The 16,154-nt window shown below is 45.2% G+C and overlaps 3 protein-coding genes across 3 annotated transcripts; 1 reads left to right on the top strand and 2 right to left on the bottom strand.

The window, feature by feature from the left end:
• Window positions 1-1,993: 1,993 nt before the first annotated feature.
• Window positions 1,994-2,299, top strand: PHALS_06982 (uncharacterized protein; the record flags this gene model as incomplete). Its single annotated transcript, XM_024720372.1, has 1 exon — window positions 1,994-2,299. One exon carries the CDS (start codon window positions 1,994-1,996, stop codon window positions 2,297-2,299), a length of 306 nt encoding a protein of 101 aa, XP_024585577.1.
• A 7,644-nt stretch (window positions 2,300-9,943) lies between these two features.
• On the bottom strand, window positions 9,944-10,225 carry PHALS_06981 (uncharacterized protein; the record flags this gene model as incomplete). The annotated part of the gene is made up of 1 exon (XM_024720371.1): window positions 9,944-10,225. The coding sequence occupies one exon, from the start codon at window positions 10,223-10,225 to the stop codon at window positions 9,944-9,946; it is 282 nt and encodes a 93-aa protein (XP_024585576.1).
• A 4,107-nt stretch (window positions 10,226-14,332) lies between these two features.
• PHALS_06980 (uncharacterized protein) lies at window positions 14,333-14,557 on the bottom strand (the record flags this gene model as incomplete). Its single annotated transcript, XM_024720370.1, has 2 exons — window positions 14,333-14,341; window positions 14,411-14,557. The coding sequence occupies 2 exons, from the start codon at window positions 14,555-14,557 to the stop codon at window positions 14,333-14,335; spliced, it is 156 nt and encodes a 51-aa protein (XP_024585575.1).
• Between the last annotated feature and the right edge of the window lie 1,597 nt (window positions 14,558-16,154).

Raw genomic sequence — 16,154 nt, 5'->3', positions numbered from 1 at the left:
AAAATGATAGCAAAATAGACATATAGCTGCAATATCGTTCTTCTGCAGCACAGAGCGGCGATCTCAACACCGACATCACCATCAATTCCCAATTTAGATGTTTAGTTTGTTCTACTTTTTGACGGACCTTTGTTTCATCCCATTAAAATAAAATGTCGTTATCCATGTATCATTAAATGATGGTTAGGTAGCTATTTGTTCGTAATCAGGAGGCTCAATTGCGCTATACATCGCTTGCAGTTGAGTGTGTCATTCTCACTTGATTTACTACTTCGTACAGATGCTAGATGTTGTACCTTTATGGATTAGTTATGTGTTATCACTCAAGGGATTTAACCCATAATCATAAATGTAAACTTAAGCACTAGGCTAATAAGAGTTTGGGTCTAAAAATGTATTACGTATGCATGTAAAATAGACCCTGATTTGCAATATGTTTTTTCAACAGAATCGACCGGCGTTAATACCAATAAATCAACAGGTCAACAGCCGCATCCAGGTCTTACTTCAATACAATGTCCAGACCCATGTTGGCAAACAAGCGCACCAAGGTGGAGTGGTAACTATTACCAGTGAGAGTTTATTATGAGAATGACCCTGGCGAGGAAGGGTCTTATGAGCCAAGTAATGGTCATCAAGTACAAGAACGGCATCACAGAGACTTGGCTTGTGAACGGCGTCAAGGCTCTGAGCGTTGCAGACGGCGTCAGAATTTAACATCTAACAAAGATATGTTCAGCACGATTGCCTTGAAAGCATAGTAAATGCTACGTGTTTTTTAACCGTTGAAGTTTTAGTACTGCGTTAGCCTCATATCTACGGCTTGGTGAGCTGGAAGTTTTGCTGCTGCTTGCAATGGTACCTGGGGTGCGCACTGATGGTCCACGCCCTTGACACAATCACCGACAATCTACTTCCATCCACACCCGCGACTGTCTAGAATAGTCAGCTTGAGATGCGGACGAACGGGTTGGAAATTTAAACGCAAGACACTCAAGCCCCATTGCCAACAACATCGACTGAAGGACGGCATCAAGAAGAGAGATGGACGAATGGACAGCTCAGCAGGACCTCCGAACGAGGCGACCAAGCTTGAAGCCGACTTAGACAACTTGAAGTGGACAACAAGTCACGCTGTTCAGCTCAGGAGATCATGTTGAGACTCAAGACCCGGGCTCTAGGTAACTTGTGGAACCGAACAGCAAATAACCTGTCGTGTCCACATGAGACATGTTCAGGGTCGGACAGAACTCACCTGATTCACGTCTTCTGGACATGCCCCCATGCCAAGAGATTGTGGGACCACCTGATAAGAGAATGGGAAGGCTTCGGTGTCAGCTTTCAAGGCAAGCCTCTAGAAGCAATCTTCGCACTTCGACTACCAACTTCGCCAGCTCCATCGGCGCTCGAATAGCTCAGCGATCTGTCTGCGGAGGAAGCAACGACCTTGATGCACCCAACGGCCAACATGGTGTGGCAATATATGTGCGTGATGTTTGTGGCGGCTGTCTGGCACAACCGAATCCAGGTCATGAGCGGTAACCCCTTCGTATGCGACAATCTGGAAACGCTTTTTAGAATAACAATTTCACGCCTGTCGACGTGACTCCGGGTTCTCTGTATTCTCTTCGACACGCTATGCCCTAAGACGACGAACTCAGCAGTCAGAGTACTCAAAGCGATCGTTGCTATGATCACGAACTAAGCGGATCTCCCAGCAATCTCTCTACCCAGCATGGACTCGGCATACCTCCTCGACGGAGGGTCAAGAGGCAACCCTGGTCCAGGCGGTTCGTGTTCGATACTGGTGCTCATAACTCGCGAGATATCGACCCCTACGATGATCTGGTTCGCGTCTATAGCTAATGGCCATCCAACTACCACGAACAACAAAATAGAATATGCAGGCGTGTATCATGGACTTCGCTACGTAGTGTCACACGGATGCTCGCCGCTCTACGTGATCGAAGACAGCTCGACGATCATCAGACAGATGCGAGAACATCGGCCTCCAAAATGCACACCCTCTGGCGTAGTTAAACTCAATGCCAGCTCGAGACTCGCAAGCCGCAGGTCGTCGGCTGGTGCCATCACACAAGGGCATACAACAAAATGGCAGATCGCGCAGCAAACATCGCAATGGATTCGTATCGATCCCAACAATGCGAAGCAAACACCTCTCATTCAAACTGGGAGGCCATTGCGGAACACATCGACCAAGATCTATAATACTAGCTCCAAGTTTTGGGTTGCAGGTCTCAGCTGTCTTAGATGGAACACCGTTCTAGAGAAGCTATAACTCTGGACTTCTTCCGAGGACCCAGCCGGCGAGCCGCTTTTGGCGGCAGAACGCCGGCTCCCTCCTAGTCGAAACGCGTAATAACGTAGTGTAGCTAGGAGAAAGGATACTGTCGTTCATCTACATATAACACAATATACCTGACCTTCATCATCATCAAAATCACAATCACCGACAACAATTATAGCTGCCACGCTTCCCGTGGGCCGAGCTCCTCCGTCAGGTGACACTAATGGAATTATTGGTTGTAATGAATGTAAGAACAACCCAACTGGGGCAGACGCTAGTCCCTAGGTCGCTTAACAAGACGACAAACGCCGCCAGAAAGCGCGAATGGCTCGAAGGGTGGTGCAAAAAAAAACGGGGTCGATCATAGATATGATGCTTTGCTGAAACTGGATCTTCAAATCAATCAATCCATGGCTTAATCAACGGCAGAAGCAGAGCACAACTTGATGACATCATCTCAGTCCTCCGCACCGACATGTCCACCACCGAATAAAGAAGATTGATATGCACACAATGTTTGCCAAAAGGCGGTCAATACAACACCTGTGATTGTCAGCTTCCAAAGTCCGCAAATGGATTTGAGGTCGAGACACCACCGATAGCGGCATCAGCAAAATGCGGCACCAAGCCAACGATAGCTCATGTTAGAATGCAATGCGATTCATAGCAGCACATTCGCGACTGGGGCGTAAGTCTCCACGATAGTGACCGACGCTAACAATTTAAAGTAGTGGCTTCGTCTTCGGCGCCCAAGGTGAGACGCACCTCCTCAGCCAGGATGGACAGCGACGAAGAACGCCTGGGAGCTCTATCAAAAAGGAAGTCCATCTCTCTCGAGCTGGTGCACCCGATCTAGTTTGTCTTGATTTGACCACCCCAGCACTCAGACTTCACTATGATTCGAGATAGTGTTTGGAAACACCCGACGTGGTGGACACTACGCCCGTCGTCAACAACGTAGAACAGAATACGGTTCTTGTATTTCTTAAGCACAAGTTGCGCTTCACAGGCTCTTTTTTAAAAAGATCGCGTCAAATGAACGATATGTCATTAACGCTTTCCATCTCCATCGCGTTGGCTATCGGTCGTATGGAGGTTTACTAAGCTCTTGACGACAAAAGTCTAGTATCACTTCATTCACAGCGTGCTGCAAGTTTGTATCAGGTATCAAGGTCTGGTTGCGGAGGTCAACCGACTGCAGAACGAGGCGGATATTTGATGCATTTTCAACTCACAGATCGTTGTCCTGCGCTTAGTTTACCCCAAGAACGTAAGTGCTAGAGTGTTGGCTGAAATTTGCGTCAGTACGGTAATACGACGATCACCCTGTGCATCACGACTTTGACGACAGATACTCCGTGCGTCGGTTTTGACGCCGTGGTACGCGAACTACTTTACACAATATCTCTGTAATCCGAATCGGGTTTCCGATTATGTATGATAAGTGAAATCGTGTTTTCGTGCACATCAACCCGCGAGCATCACGGCTAGTAATTTGCACTAAATTTCTCAGTCTCCGTCACTCAGGGTGCGACTGCAAGAATCCGTATGATAAAAGTCACTGTTGCGGACGCAATACAATCAGTGACAGAGACCGCGACGATCACCTACTGGAAAATTGATGGATGCACAAATGCAAGTACCTCGCAAATGTGCGGCACCGTCACTTCCAGCACATATCGGTGCTGCATACGTGATAGCACAGCTGACCTGTTTTCTGAAGAACGGCGGGCTACGACGATTCCATGCAGCGAAACGGACTTTTTGTGTACTACACTACCAGCGAACCGTTGCATTCAGCTTGATGGAGGCTGCGTTTATGGTTCTCAGACACCGCACTCAAGAAATTCTTTGGACGTGTGCGATGCTTAATGGCATGGGTCGTGAGAAAGTTGAAGGCACACAAGTTTGTGAAAGCAATCAAGGAGCGATCAGTTCCGCTATCAACGCTGGATATCATGCTCAGACGGAGTACACAAAATTGGGCACCATTTGCTTTGCCATAACTGTCAAGAAAGAAATCTTGAAGATGGGCCCATCGACGCGAAGCGTCGGCTTCCGTATATACTGACCAAGGCACTTGGGACCACAATGCTAGCACTTTCCTTCGAGGCAGTGAAAATTAAGACGAAACCAATACCAAGGAGCAACAAGCATTTACGGCGAGCGAAAGAGCTCAGATATCCCTTACCTTCATCTTTGCGTAATTAAATGGATACCGAAAATCTGCCAAAAAATAATATACGATCTGGTCTGTAAACCATCAGAAATGAAAACACTTGATATCGGGCTAGAAGTTCATAGTGAGTCTTAGAAACGTGAAAATAAAATCTGACAGGTGAGGGGCCTCAATCTTACCATAACTTTACCATCTGGCGGTTTGGATTTTTTTCTGAACGAACAAATGTAAAAAAATCTGTAAAATAAATACATCGTTTGTCGAAAGTATTGAGCGGCGTCTCAGCTATCGACCTGCTATATAGCGCATGACATTTAGCAATAAGCAGCGTCAGACTCACATCAACAGTCAAATCTGAGATTTACTCAACATCCGCGTAAAGCAAAGGGTAGGTGCTGTCAGTGGGTATTTGAACAAAAAATCGATGAGAGCAGCAATACAGATAGCCAAACACCGTGCATGATGTCGCTCGGGTACCCACATATGCGACAGGTCCATTACTACAATACCTGCTATACAAAGGCAAGCTATAATACCATCCCTTTGTGCTTCTCGCAATATGAAGCTGCCAGCGTCGGACAGCCCAGAATTCTCTTTTTATTACGAGAGCTTGTAGTAAAAGCTGGTATAAAGGCTGCGATTAACCTTCAGCAAGCCGCGACTGTATGGTCTAAGACAATTCGTGCTGCAATTGTTGACATAGGCTTTGTACAACCATGCTGACCCTTGCCTATTTGTACGTCCGGGTAAGAGCGGCAAGACTTTGGTAGATATCGTGCTTTAGATGAATGGTCGACCGGGCATGCTGATATGGATACGATCTATGTGCTTGATAGGATGGAATCCGTGACAACCAGATGACCGTTTTGTATATCACGATTATCCCTGTGATCAATAAGTATATTATACTTCGTATAATACTCATGTGACTTTATGTCGAATATAAAGGCTGTTACAGCGCATTTTTTGGGGTGCCAGCGACCTCAATAGCTGCTTTTACCCTGTGACAGAGACTACTCACTGAGCAGGAGAGCGTGCAATTGACTTACTTAGATGCGCGACTAGATTTTTTTATTTTTCTTTGATGTGATTATGGCAGATATTTTAACGATGTCTTGTTACTTGCAGCGCGGAATTGAGAGTAATTTAAAAGGCCAGAAGCATAATTTATTCCAAACCCCAGCGATTGGCCCGCGGATGGAAAAGCGCAGGATCCCCATCGCGGCTACTCGGTGGGTGAACTGTCAATACTAATACAACATCAACGTGGACACTAGGAATGTATCAAGATTGGCGTCATTTGTATTGACGGGAGATATTTTATGCTACATGTATGATTAAAATTTCCATATTGAATGTGGCGATGGCTTGAAATTACAGCACATGATTAGCTCCATTTTCGTTGATTTACAATTTGCTTACTCTAACCTGCATCAAGTTCACCATTATCTTAAAATTTACAAATAATACATCACAACACCCATGCTCTCCCTCTTTCGTTGCTTTTGATTGTGTTCCGCTTTCTCAAGGCTAGACGAAAAATAATGATTAAGATAGCAACTTATTCTAATTCTCAAACCACTAACGCTTCTCCAGAGCACCTTGCAAACTTGATCATCGAGAAGATTTCATTTCAACTTGCAATTATCTTTTGTGCACCGTACACAAATCTGTGATGTGGCATCACAAAACTTCCTCAATTTGCACATCGTTGATGTCGCTCTTTTGACATAGCAGCAACAGGCGAGGCGTCGACTTCGACTTAGTTTAGAAGTCGGCCAGTTGATTCTCCGTAGGCTCTCCCGGTAGTATGATGCGTCCTGCTTCGACGTGGCCTCGCACAAAATGAGCTTTTAGGTCAATGGTTTCGCGTGAGACGTGTAAATTTGGCTGGTAGCTATACTAATAGCCGATTTGTTTCTAGTTGAAATTGTGGTGAGGCTTCAGCCTTGAGCCCCATATCAACCAGCAGGTAGCGTAGCCAAATGACCTGTTTCGTGGCCAATGCAAGTGTCGTATACTCTGTTACAGTAAAAGACAGAGCCACCGTGGACTGCCGCTTGCTCTTGAGCACTACCGGCCACATTTTAGCAGCAATAATACTCCATATGTTGAGCACCTTGTGTGCTTGCCACCTCTCCAATTTGCGTCTGCATAAGTCTCGAAGCCCAGTTACATGTGTAGATGTGCCTTTGAGACAGTTTAGGACGCGCACTGCGCACGCCAGTGCATTTCACGTGGAGAATTCAGGTTCTGCAAGAGTGTCGACAAAATAGCGCTAATATTGGGCCCGGTAGTATTAGCGACGTACAAATGAAATTTAATTAGTTCTCGGTAGCTCCTAGCATTTTTATGCACCTCATGCGATTTGTCTGGCGTAAAGTCCAGACCAAGCACCATCGAATTAAGCACGACATTTACTCCCGTTTGCCCGAATCGCTTGAGCATTGTCTTGATAAACTTGGTCTGCTTTAAGACAAGCTTCCTCTTCTGCGGTGCAAACTCAATCTCCATCCCGAGAACATATCTATCATCGCCAGGAAATTGCGCAGGTACTAAGAATAGCACATATAGCATCTGCCCCAGCATCCGTGGTTCAGCAGACAAGCAGATCATCGACAAAGAGTACGATGTACATAGGACGACTGTCATCATTGCCAAGACGGACAAAATGGCATGGATCTGGATGGCATTATACGATTTCAATGTCAACAAATGCAGCTCGAACAGACGTTTACCAGATAAAGACTTCACCGCAGCTTGCTTACATAACCGTCGTCAACCCAACACCTTGTGGCACAGCTATCATTAAGAAATGTGGTTACAATGTCAAATTGTTGTTCTTCGGACGCTTGCTGCAGCACACCGTAAGAAACACGCGAATAATATTGCTGAAGCAGTAGACCACATCACGAGTTTGCAAACATCCAAGCGCCACTAAGCGAACTTCGTATCGGACAATGTTGCCGTTCTCATCAAATTAGGGTGCAATTACCCACTACCCCCCGATCTGCTCGTGCACCATGCGGACGCCCGAGCAAATCTCAAATGTGATTGCAAATTCGTGCCTTGAGTTCCTTGCGAATAGCTTCTTTCCACTGTTTGGCTTCAGGTGATGTCATCGCTTTTGCCTAGCTCGTCGGAACATCTGTGGTGATCAATGTGATCTCGTGCTCATCAAGGCGAGGGCGTTTGGGGTCTGGCCCACCAATCACACTGTCGTCTTGAGAGCTCATACGAGGTTAATTTGCAAGCAGAGGCATATCATCATCTAATCTTCGTTGGTCAATAACCGGGGCTGTTCAACACGAGGTCCACGGCCAGGTCATGATTCACCGCTAAATACCATGCAATTATGACCAAACGTTACTCGCCGTGGTGTGTACTGGAGCTTCAATATGGCGGGTAGATGAAGGTAACAGCGGTAATTGTCCGGGCGTAACTTCCCAACGAATATTTGCTTGAACGTGTAGTGTCAGCAACAGCACGAGAAGCACTCGAGGAGCCCCTTCAAGCGGAACTTCGGTAGCTGGAACAACAGAAATATTTACTTCCGTACGCATAAGTTCATCTCCCATTTTATCGATCTTCATGTCTGTGGCAGTGGTGAACTCGTAAATGTCGGCGCACTCAACCATCATCGTCATCTTCGGACGCATACTTCGCTTGACTATCTCTAGCATTAACAACGACAGCGACATCCTGATAACGAGCAGGTGGCCGCTCATTCATCGTCAGCGTGCGCGTTTTGGTCATTTTAGGTTGTCGAGGTCCCAGATTTGGTATGGTTTTGAGCCTCGAGCCGGCAACACATCACAAGAAGATGCAGCGTGCGACATCGAATCCCACTTCGTTCTCTTACTCTAATCAATATACAGGTACCCAGTAGATCCAAATACCCGAAGGTGCTCTAATGTGGGCTGCGTACTTGTTGGAACGCGTAGGATTCGAGATTTCTGGATACGATCAACTACATAAGGAGCTGTGATGATGAACTCTTCCCACCTCATATGATACATCATCGATCGGGTCATTTCAGTTAACGTGTGGTCGATCCTCTCCGCAAATCCAATCAACTGCAGAGAATACAGAACGCTTGTTTGATCAACAATGTCGTTGGGTGGCACCAAACCGACTGAAATTTGCACTGATGACCTCTTCCGCTACGAACACACTTGATCCTGTAGCCAGTTTGGTTCTCTGCCAGGGCCTTGAACTCGCGAAACGATCAAAGACTTGTGCACTCGAAGAAAGCAGATAAACGTAGTCGTTTCAACTGTAGTCGTTGGTGCACGTGAGCACATACAAGGCCCCACCTTTCTATTTGAGCTTAATGAGGCTCATGACACGACTTTCAGAGGGCTTTTAATTTTGGCTTCACTGCCGGTATCTCGTGAAAATGGACTCGTCGTCATCTTACCTCTACCACAATTAGCGATCCCGTTGTCCTCTCCATGCTGAAGCGTAGGCAGTTAATCACTTATCGTCGCAACAGCTTACATCCTCGATGTGGAAAAATAGCCGAGTCGAGCGTGTCATAACGTTCTATCTCAACGCGTTCTAACATCTACCTAGGCGGCTTGTTCTTCCTTGAGCTGCTGTAATTGCCGCACGAACAGCTTACCATTTTGACGAATCATGTCTATCACTTCTCCATCTACCGCTAGCGTCGCTTAGTCGCGTTAGAACTGGACGACACCCCACGTTCCGTCGACGCCGAAACGGACACCAGCTTCCTATCCAATTGGGGCACATACAAAACATCCGTCAACTTAATCGTTCAAGCGCCTCCAGCAACAAGCGCACAGATTCTTTTCCTTCGGCTAGCAAATGTTGTCAACTAGCCACGGTGATTCTGATTGGCATGTTCAACTCTTGATATTCCGCAAAGTTCATCCTCTCACCCATCATTTGGCAGCACGCTCCACTATCGAGCAGCTAAATATCCTCTCGTGCTGAACCAATCGTTGTGGCCGAGAAAACAAACTCGTCTTTCGATTACTTCAACTCAGGACAGTCGTCACGCTTGTGATCGTACTCATTGCAGTTAAAGCAGTACCCAGGAAATGTTGGTCCTGTGTTCTTGTTTTGATGCTGCCCACGACCACCACTGTAGACTCCACACCCGCCACGGCCACCTCGGTCACCATGTCGGCCTCTGTTACCTCTTCCACGACACCTTAACCACCTTGCTCGCGTATCAAGGTCTTGAATGCTTGCTCTTTTTACTTTCTCGTCTTGGTCAAATCAAACTTACGACGTTGCATCTCCTTCGCGAGCAGCAATGTCACCTTCTCGTGCGCCTCGATAATACAAATCATTGCATCATACTTCTGGGGTAAACTTCCAATTAAACGATCATTTCTCGTCCTCCGACACGACCTTGCCTACTGCAGCCAATCGCAAATACTGATCATCAAACTTCACGATGTGCTTCATTAGATCTTCTCCCGTGCCTAGCAATTTTTTGCAGCTCTTTCCTTAATTGCACGCGGTTGTGAAGTGATTGTTTCACAAAATTTACGCAGCGTATCCCATGCTTCATTCGCAGAATTCGCGTTACGAATCATCGATTGGTAGGCTGGACTTGGCATTTGGGCCACAATAGCCAGCGCCTTCACGTCGGCGACCTTCCACACCTCCGTCTCACGGCGCGGTGCGTCTTCTGGCTTCATGGCTTCAAGTGGTTCTTGCAGCTCCTTCCCGTCCAACACCATGCAAGCGTTGAGTTCCCACATTTAGTAGTTGTCGTCGGTGAGTATCTCCATGGGTTTGGAAGCGTTTTAGCTCATAACTGTTGAAGATGTCTTGTTTATTGTAGGGTAGAATAGAAAGTAAACTAGCGACCAGAACCCTGACTAGCTCCTAACCACTGACGCCTGTTCTAGAACGCCTAACAAACTTGATCTTCGAGAAAATTCCAATTCAACTTGCAAAATGCCTTTGTGCAACATACACAATTTTGTGGCGTAACCGCTCGCCCAAGGGAAAATTGCATAAACGGTCTTATTCAAGGGTCGACTTGATTCGAAAGGTCGTCAATTGGCCGCGGGGTAAATAAGTATGGTCTATTGACTATAATTTGTGTGACTTTTGAACGTCGTGATTTGTGAGACAGAGCTCACATGTCCGTACTTTGAGTAAATACCAGATGGCAGATGTTCGATAGAGTTGACAGAAAGAATGTAGCTGAACCTCTGATAAATTACTACCAACGTAACAATTAAATGGGAGTAGAACACACGTTATGAAGCCAGAAGATTTGACAATTTAATGCGAACCGCACTCGTGACAAGACGGCGAAAAAAACGCAATAACAAACTCAATAATCGTTTTCAATGTCAGTGTGCACTAATGTGCACACACAATGATGAAGATATTGTTCAGGTAAGACAGCTAGTTTGAATAAATTTTGGTTGCGAAACAAATGACGGTGAGAATACGAGCTCAAAATTTTATTTAGATGTGTGTAGGGCCAAAGGAAAGGCTTCTACAGTTAAAGTGACGTCAAATGAACGCCTATAGTCTGAAGTGTGTCATCTCGTCTTCGACGATAGTGGAATTTTAGAACAAAGGAAGTTATGCATGCTCAAATGTTGGCGCCTGGCTGAGTTGTTGTCGATGACCTTCTTCTTTGTGACGGCATATTAATACAAAAAGGCTTGTTAGCCGGTCTAAAGTATTGCCGAAAGTTGTACATAGTGGTGAGGCTGATGAAAGGGAAGTAACCCATTTAAATGGATAAATTCTCCATTAGCTCGTTTCTAAAACAGAAGCATTTGTTGAAAATGTCTACATTTCGGTAGTAAATACTATGTCCGATGGAATAATAACTGGTCTGTTGCTAAATCGAAAGCTAGAAGCTCGTACAAGGATATCGCAGACGTTTTCATTATCAGCATAATGGTTTCAGTGCACTTACATTCACCATCATCTATTTAAGAGGAGTTCATTAATTGAGAAAGCGCTCCACATACTTGTACTCATATCTTCACCGTTTGATTCGACGAAATGATAAATTAAATATTTCAGATTATCATGGCTACCGAGTAAAAGATATGACGTCGTGGTTCTCGTTACCAGTGATGCACTGACCCGATAACTGACATCGCATATCTGATGGTTTTGGTATTGAAACACGGACGTATACGAGGAGGCTTAAAAAGCACATTTGATGCGATCGGACTGGCGTCATCGTCAAATTTCTCACACCTGATCTCTATCTTTTTACTTGTACATATGTCTCATCTCATTAAGACGTATCGTCATTGTAATGTATTAAAGACAGATGAATAGGTATTTATTTATTTGACGAATCAAAATTTTGTCGGGTGTGGAGCTTTGATTGTCGCTGCGGGCAATTTTTTAACCCGATCGGTATCAATTGACGACAAAGTGGCACCAGCGTACATGTTGTAACGGGTTTTACGTGCCCGGTATGAAGGGTGTGGTTCACACAAGTTGGTGTGATCACACAATGGACTGGATAACACAAGATGATTTGATCATACAACGGTGTGGTTTACACAAGCTGGCCTAACCATACAATGGTGTGGCTACACTTAAACAAGATGTCAATACCTGGCTGGAACAGCCAGTAGTTATATATATCTTTATTTGTATATTGATATTAATCCTATAAATTTCAATATAGGCGGCTTTGCCGCAAAAAAAAACGAAAAACATAGTTTACGATTTAAACGGAAGAGTTAATAGGCCTTGGGTTAAGATTATAATTACTCTTGGAATAAATGGATTGCGATCCGCTACACTCGAACTTATACTATGTATAGAACGAAGGTCACGACCTTAAATAAGTTTCCTCCAAGCGAAAGAGCTACGAATGCCCCGCTGTACATATGGGTCAGGATGAACGAATCAAGGCCCATGCGGGAACAGAAGGATGTTGCCAAATAGTGCGCCAATTGTTATCTGATTTATAGCAAAGTTCGTGATACAATAGCTCATTTCTTTATTGTCAGAGCACAGCATATGTATATCAGAATTTCTTACATCCCTTCAAAACTTGCGGGAGGAAGCGTTAAGGAGGCGCAGCCATAAAAAAAATAATGTTTGAATACAGTTTTCTAAGGTTGATCTTTGAGCCAAATTGTAGCGCTGAGACACAGGCGATACGATGTAGAGGCGAAGTGCTGACAATGAAGCATGGTACGCGAATCTGATAGAGATAATTTCGGCAGCATCACGATAATCTCATTCTGTTCCTGTCTATAACAACCGTTGCCGATGTGCCTCATCATGACATAAGTAAGACCTTTCCATATTCTGCAACTCTCTCATTTGCTGTAGTAAAAAGTTGTATTCTTTATAAGAGCTAACAACTTTCCGCAAAACCACACACAGTTTGTTGCACATAAAATAAAGGCAAGCATTTGATAGAAATGGCATTCTCATTGACGTTGCAATTGGCTTCTTACAACATAGGGAAGTATCGCTTACATGTGGCTGGCCGCGTAACTCTCGTCGCTATCGTGGAACACAGCACTCCTTTAGTAAAGCTTCTGTTGGGTATTGTGTGTTCTAGATTACCATGCATTTTTCACAGGATTTGCTTCGACTCAAATGGTCCCGGTATGCAGCGCACAGAGATGGGCTTTGAAGGCTCTACCCAGGAGCAGAAACGACATCCTAAAAAGTACTTATTTGCTTTTTAATTCTTAGAATGATATATTTATGGCTAACTCAATTTGAAGTTTTCTTAGATATGTAAGTTCTATGATAATCAATGTAAAAGAATCTATATTGTTTAACGTGCAGCCAGCAACCCACGTGTCTCTTACGGAGTCGTATCGTCATCACGATACCCAATACTGTGATTATACCATAGAACGAAAGTATAATGTGCGTTTTGTGCAACGGTATATATGTAAAGTTTCGCTTTGTTGCACGTAAGTGTAGGGTGTACAAATCTAATGGAATGTATCGTATATCTCCCACACGCCAAGATGCGATTCACTCTTGTATTCGCATCACGTTTGCCGGTTGATGACATTGCGCAAACGCGAACGCTCGACGAGCATATGTTGCCTGGAATTTTACATCAATTCTTGCACGCAGCAGTGCCTCATCCTAAACGTGAGAGTCGTACATGATACCATTTCTCGACAAGATCCGATAATGGACCAGCTTTTGCGGCCGACCTCCTCAAGGGCGTACTCGTTGAGTTTGCCGATGTGTTTTTCGAAAAGGAGCGCCTGACTCAGAGGAAAAGGCCGTGCTGGTCACTAAAGAAAAAAGGCTTTACGTGCTGCATATCTTCGATTTAAGTCACGTAATCCATGACCGTTCTGGAAGGCAAAAAAACTTGCTACACCCCGCCCAGTTTGTCATAAATGAGCTGTACCTGGCTGATGAAACCTAGCTTTCTGTTCACAAGCTCAAATATCGTTACGAATCTTGTAGATGGAATCACGTTGCGATTAGGGATTTTTTTAATCCGATGTTGTTCACCGCGTGGAGTCGAGCCATTACATTCCTATTTATGCGGGCGTTCCGCTCAAACCGAAAGCATATCAAGTGCACGGAAGTCAATTTGCGCGCACTTTTCGACCTCACCGCTCAAAATCTCTAAGGATTCCGCATGTGCTTGAAGCAGCAGCGGCCAAGGAAATCCGTACGCACCATGAGGCCTGCTAAATGCTGCTAAAAGTGCTAGGGAGTGTCGCGATCGATTTTCGCTTTTGGTGGAGAGTAAACATCACTGCCTCCGTTAACCCGCTTCTTGAACCCCAATTTATAAAGCGGACGCCCGGCTAAAGCGTTTTTAATTGTTGATCTTGCATATTAAAAACATGACGTAAATGTCGAGTAAGAAACATATATCCTCAGATGTTCTATTAGCGACCCTGCTCATTCCCGTGGGTCTTCAAATTTAGTTCCCCAACATGTATCGGACCTCGAACGAGGTCGGTTTCTACTCGCTCATGAGAAGTAATCTGCGGCAGGTCGCTTGCTACATCTTCAATAAAAATAAAGTTTAGGGCGCGCCACCAGGAAAATCTTGCCAACGCTAGACGCCAGTCCCGCCTAAAATTTTCTAGTGAGAACATCTTTGTCACTAGATATTGGTACACTTACAGTGTTTCCGACAACCCAATAAACGTTTTAGGGTCAAGCAGGCAAATCCATGCTCATCAAGCGGTACCAGCGGAAGGTTTTCGCTAGGTACGGGGGTATCACCTCATGAGATATCTGTGATATCGGTAGGCCGCGGTAGGCACGGTCATATCAGGGAATTGAAGGTTGGTAATTCTACTAGATATTCGTCCTCAATATGATGTGATGGCCCGCATCATCGAGGCAGACGGTAAGAAATGATTATGGTTGTGAAGAGTTGTTTTTGAGGTTGAAAAAAAGAGAGAGGAGATAGAGGAAGTGCTCAGGACCTCAATGGGTGAACGAGGTGGCAGGCATCCTACAAAGAGGTGACAGAAACCAATGTGGTCACCGTTTCGGCAATGATGGGGATAGTCGTGGTTGTTGACAACACCAAAACAGGAATGCAGGAGTAGCGATTCGTAAGACTTGCTTTAACTTTATTGAATCTATCACAAACGTCACGACTACCCTGACTTCCATAGTTAAAGAACAGTGATAAAGTTACCTTACCCGCAAATGCTTCGTGGGCTAGGCTGCCCGACAGTGGGCGACCCGCCACATGATGCATGAGCCGAAGAAATTTGTGGGATACCACGAAATGCAATCGCCAATTCGTTCTATAGATGATGGACAGCAATTACAAAGAAAGGGGTCAGTACGGTCTGCTGCTGGATTCACAAAGACGACCAAGTTGATGAATGTCTTGTATATGCCCAAAGTGTACAGGAAACTGGTGTTCGTGTCGACGCTAACAGCGCGTGTGATTACCAGGCATGATAAACTTTATCGAGCAAGCAATGAATGGATGACGAAGCACGCGCAGTGATTTTCTAAGTAGCATGCATGGTAGTGTGGACTTGCAACAGGGAAGTCATACATAGATCAAGCTTCCCCAGCCGTATAAAGCACGAGAGCGCTAGGCCGGGTGATATATATGTGCGACAAGGTCTATCCGATTGCCATGAGAAGTGCTGGGCTTCCGGTGATAAAAATTATTGGAGACAACTTAATTGCTCATTCTGGTAGCCGTGCGCAAGTAGTTTGGCAACGAGTCCAATAGCGCACAAGAAGTAAAGTTATGCACACCGGTGACATGAACTTAATAACGCCCAAATCAAAAGGAGGGACGTCGTATGTTATCACGACTTGCCTAAGCGATCTGCTTTCAGAAAACATTTTTTGCAAATTTAAATCTCTAAAGAAGCGCCAAACGGGTTACAAGATCTTATATGCTCGTCGTGAAAACAATGAAGAGTACGTAAATGCGCGGTTAATTACATCCTGTTGTCCGAGACGGTCGGCAACCACTTTTATGTCATACTTCAAGTCAGAATGCGGAGTATCGTGTTGAGGGTCGGGAGGAGTGTTGAGGTCGCCCAGACAAAGTGCGTCGCTTGGTCCTCGAGCTCTTCATTCCCGAGATTCTCGAAGAAGCGTTGCTTTTATTAGGCACATACAGTGGAAAGCACTTTTGACCATTACCTTCACGACAAGGTAGCGAGCGACCTACGACCAACAGGTGTGGAAATTTAATCGTCGAGCGAGAGC

Source organism: Plasmopara halstedii (genome assembly GCF_900000015.1).
Source record: "Plasmopara halstedii genome assembly, contig: Scaffold_3060, whole genome shotgun sequence".
NCBI classification, from domain to species: Eukaryota; Oomycota; class Peronosporomycetes; order Peronosporales; family Peronosporaceae; genus Plasmopara; species Plasmopara halstedii.
This window is presented reverse-complemented; position numbering and strand designations above follow the sequence as displayed.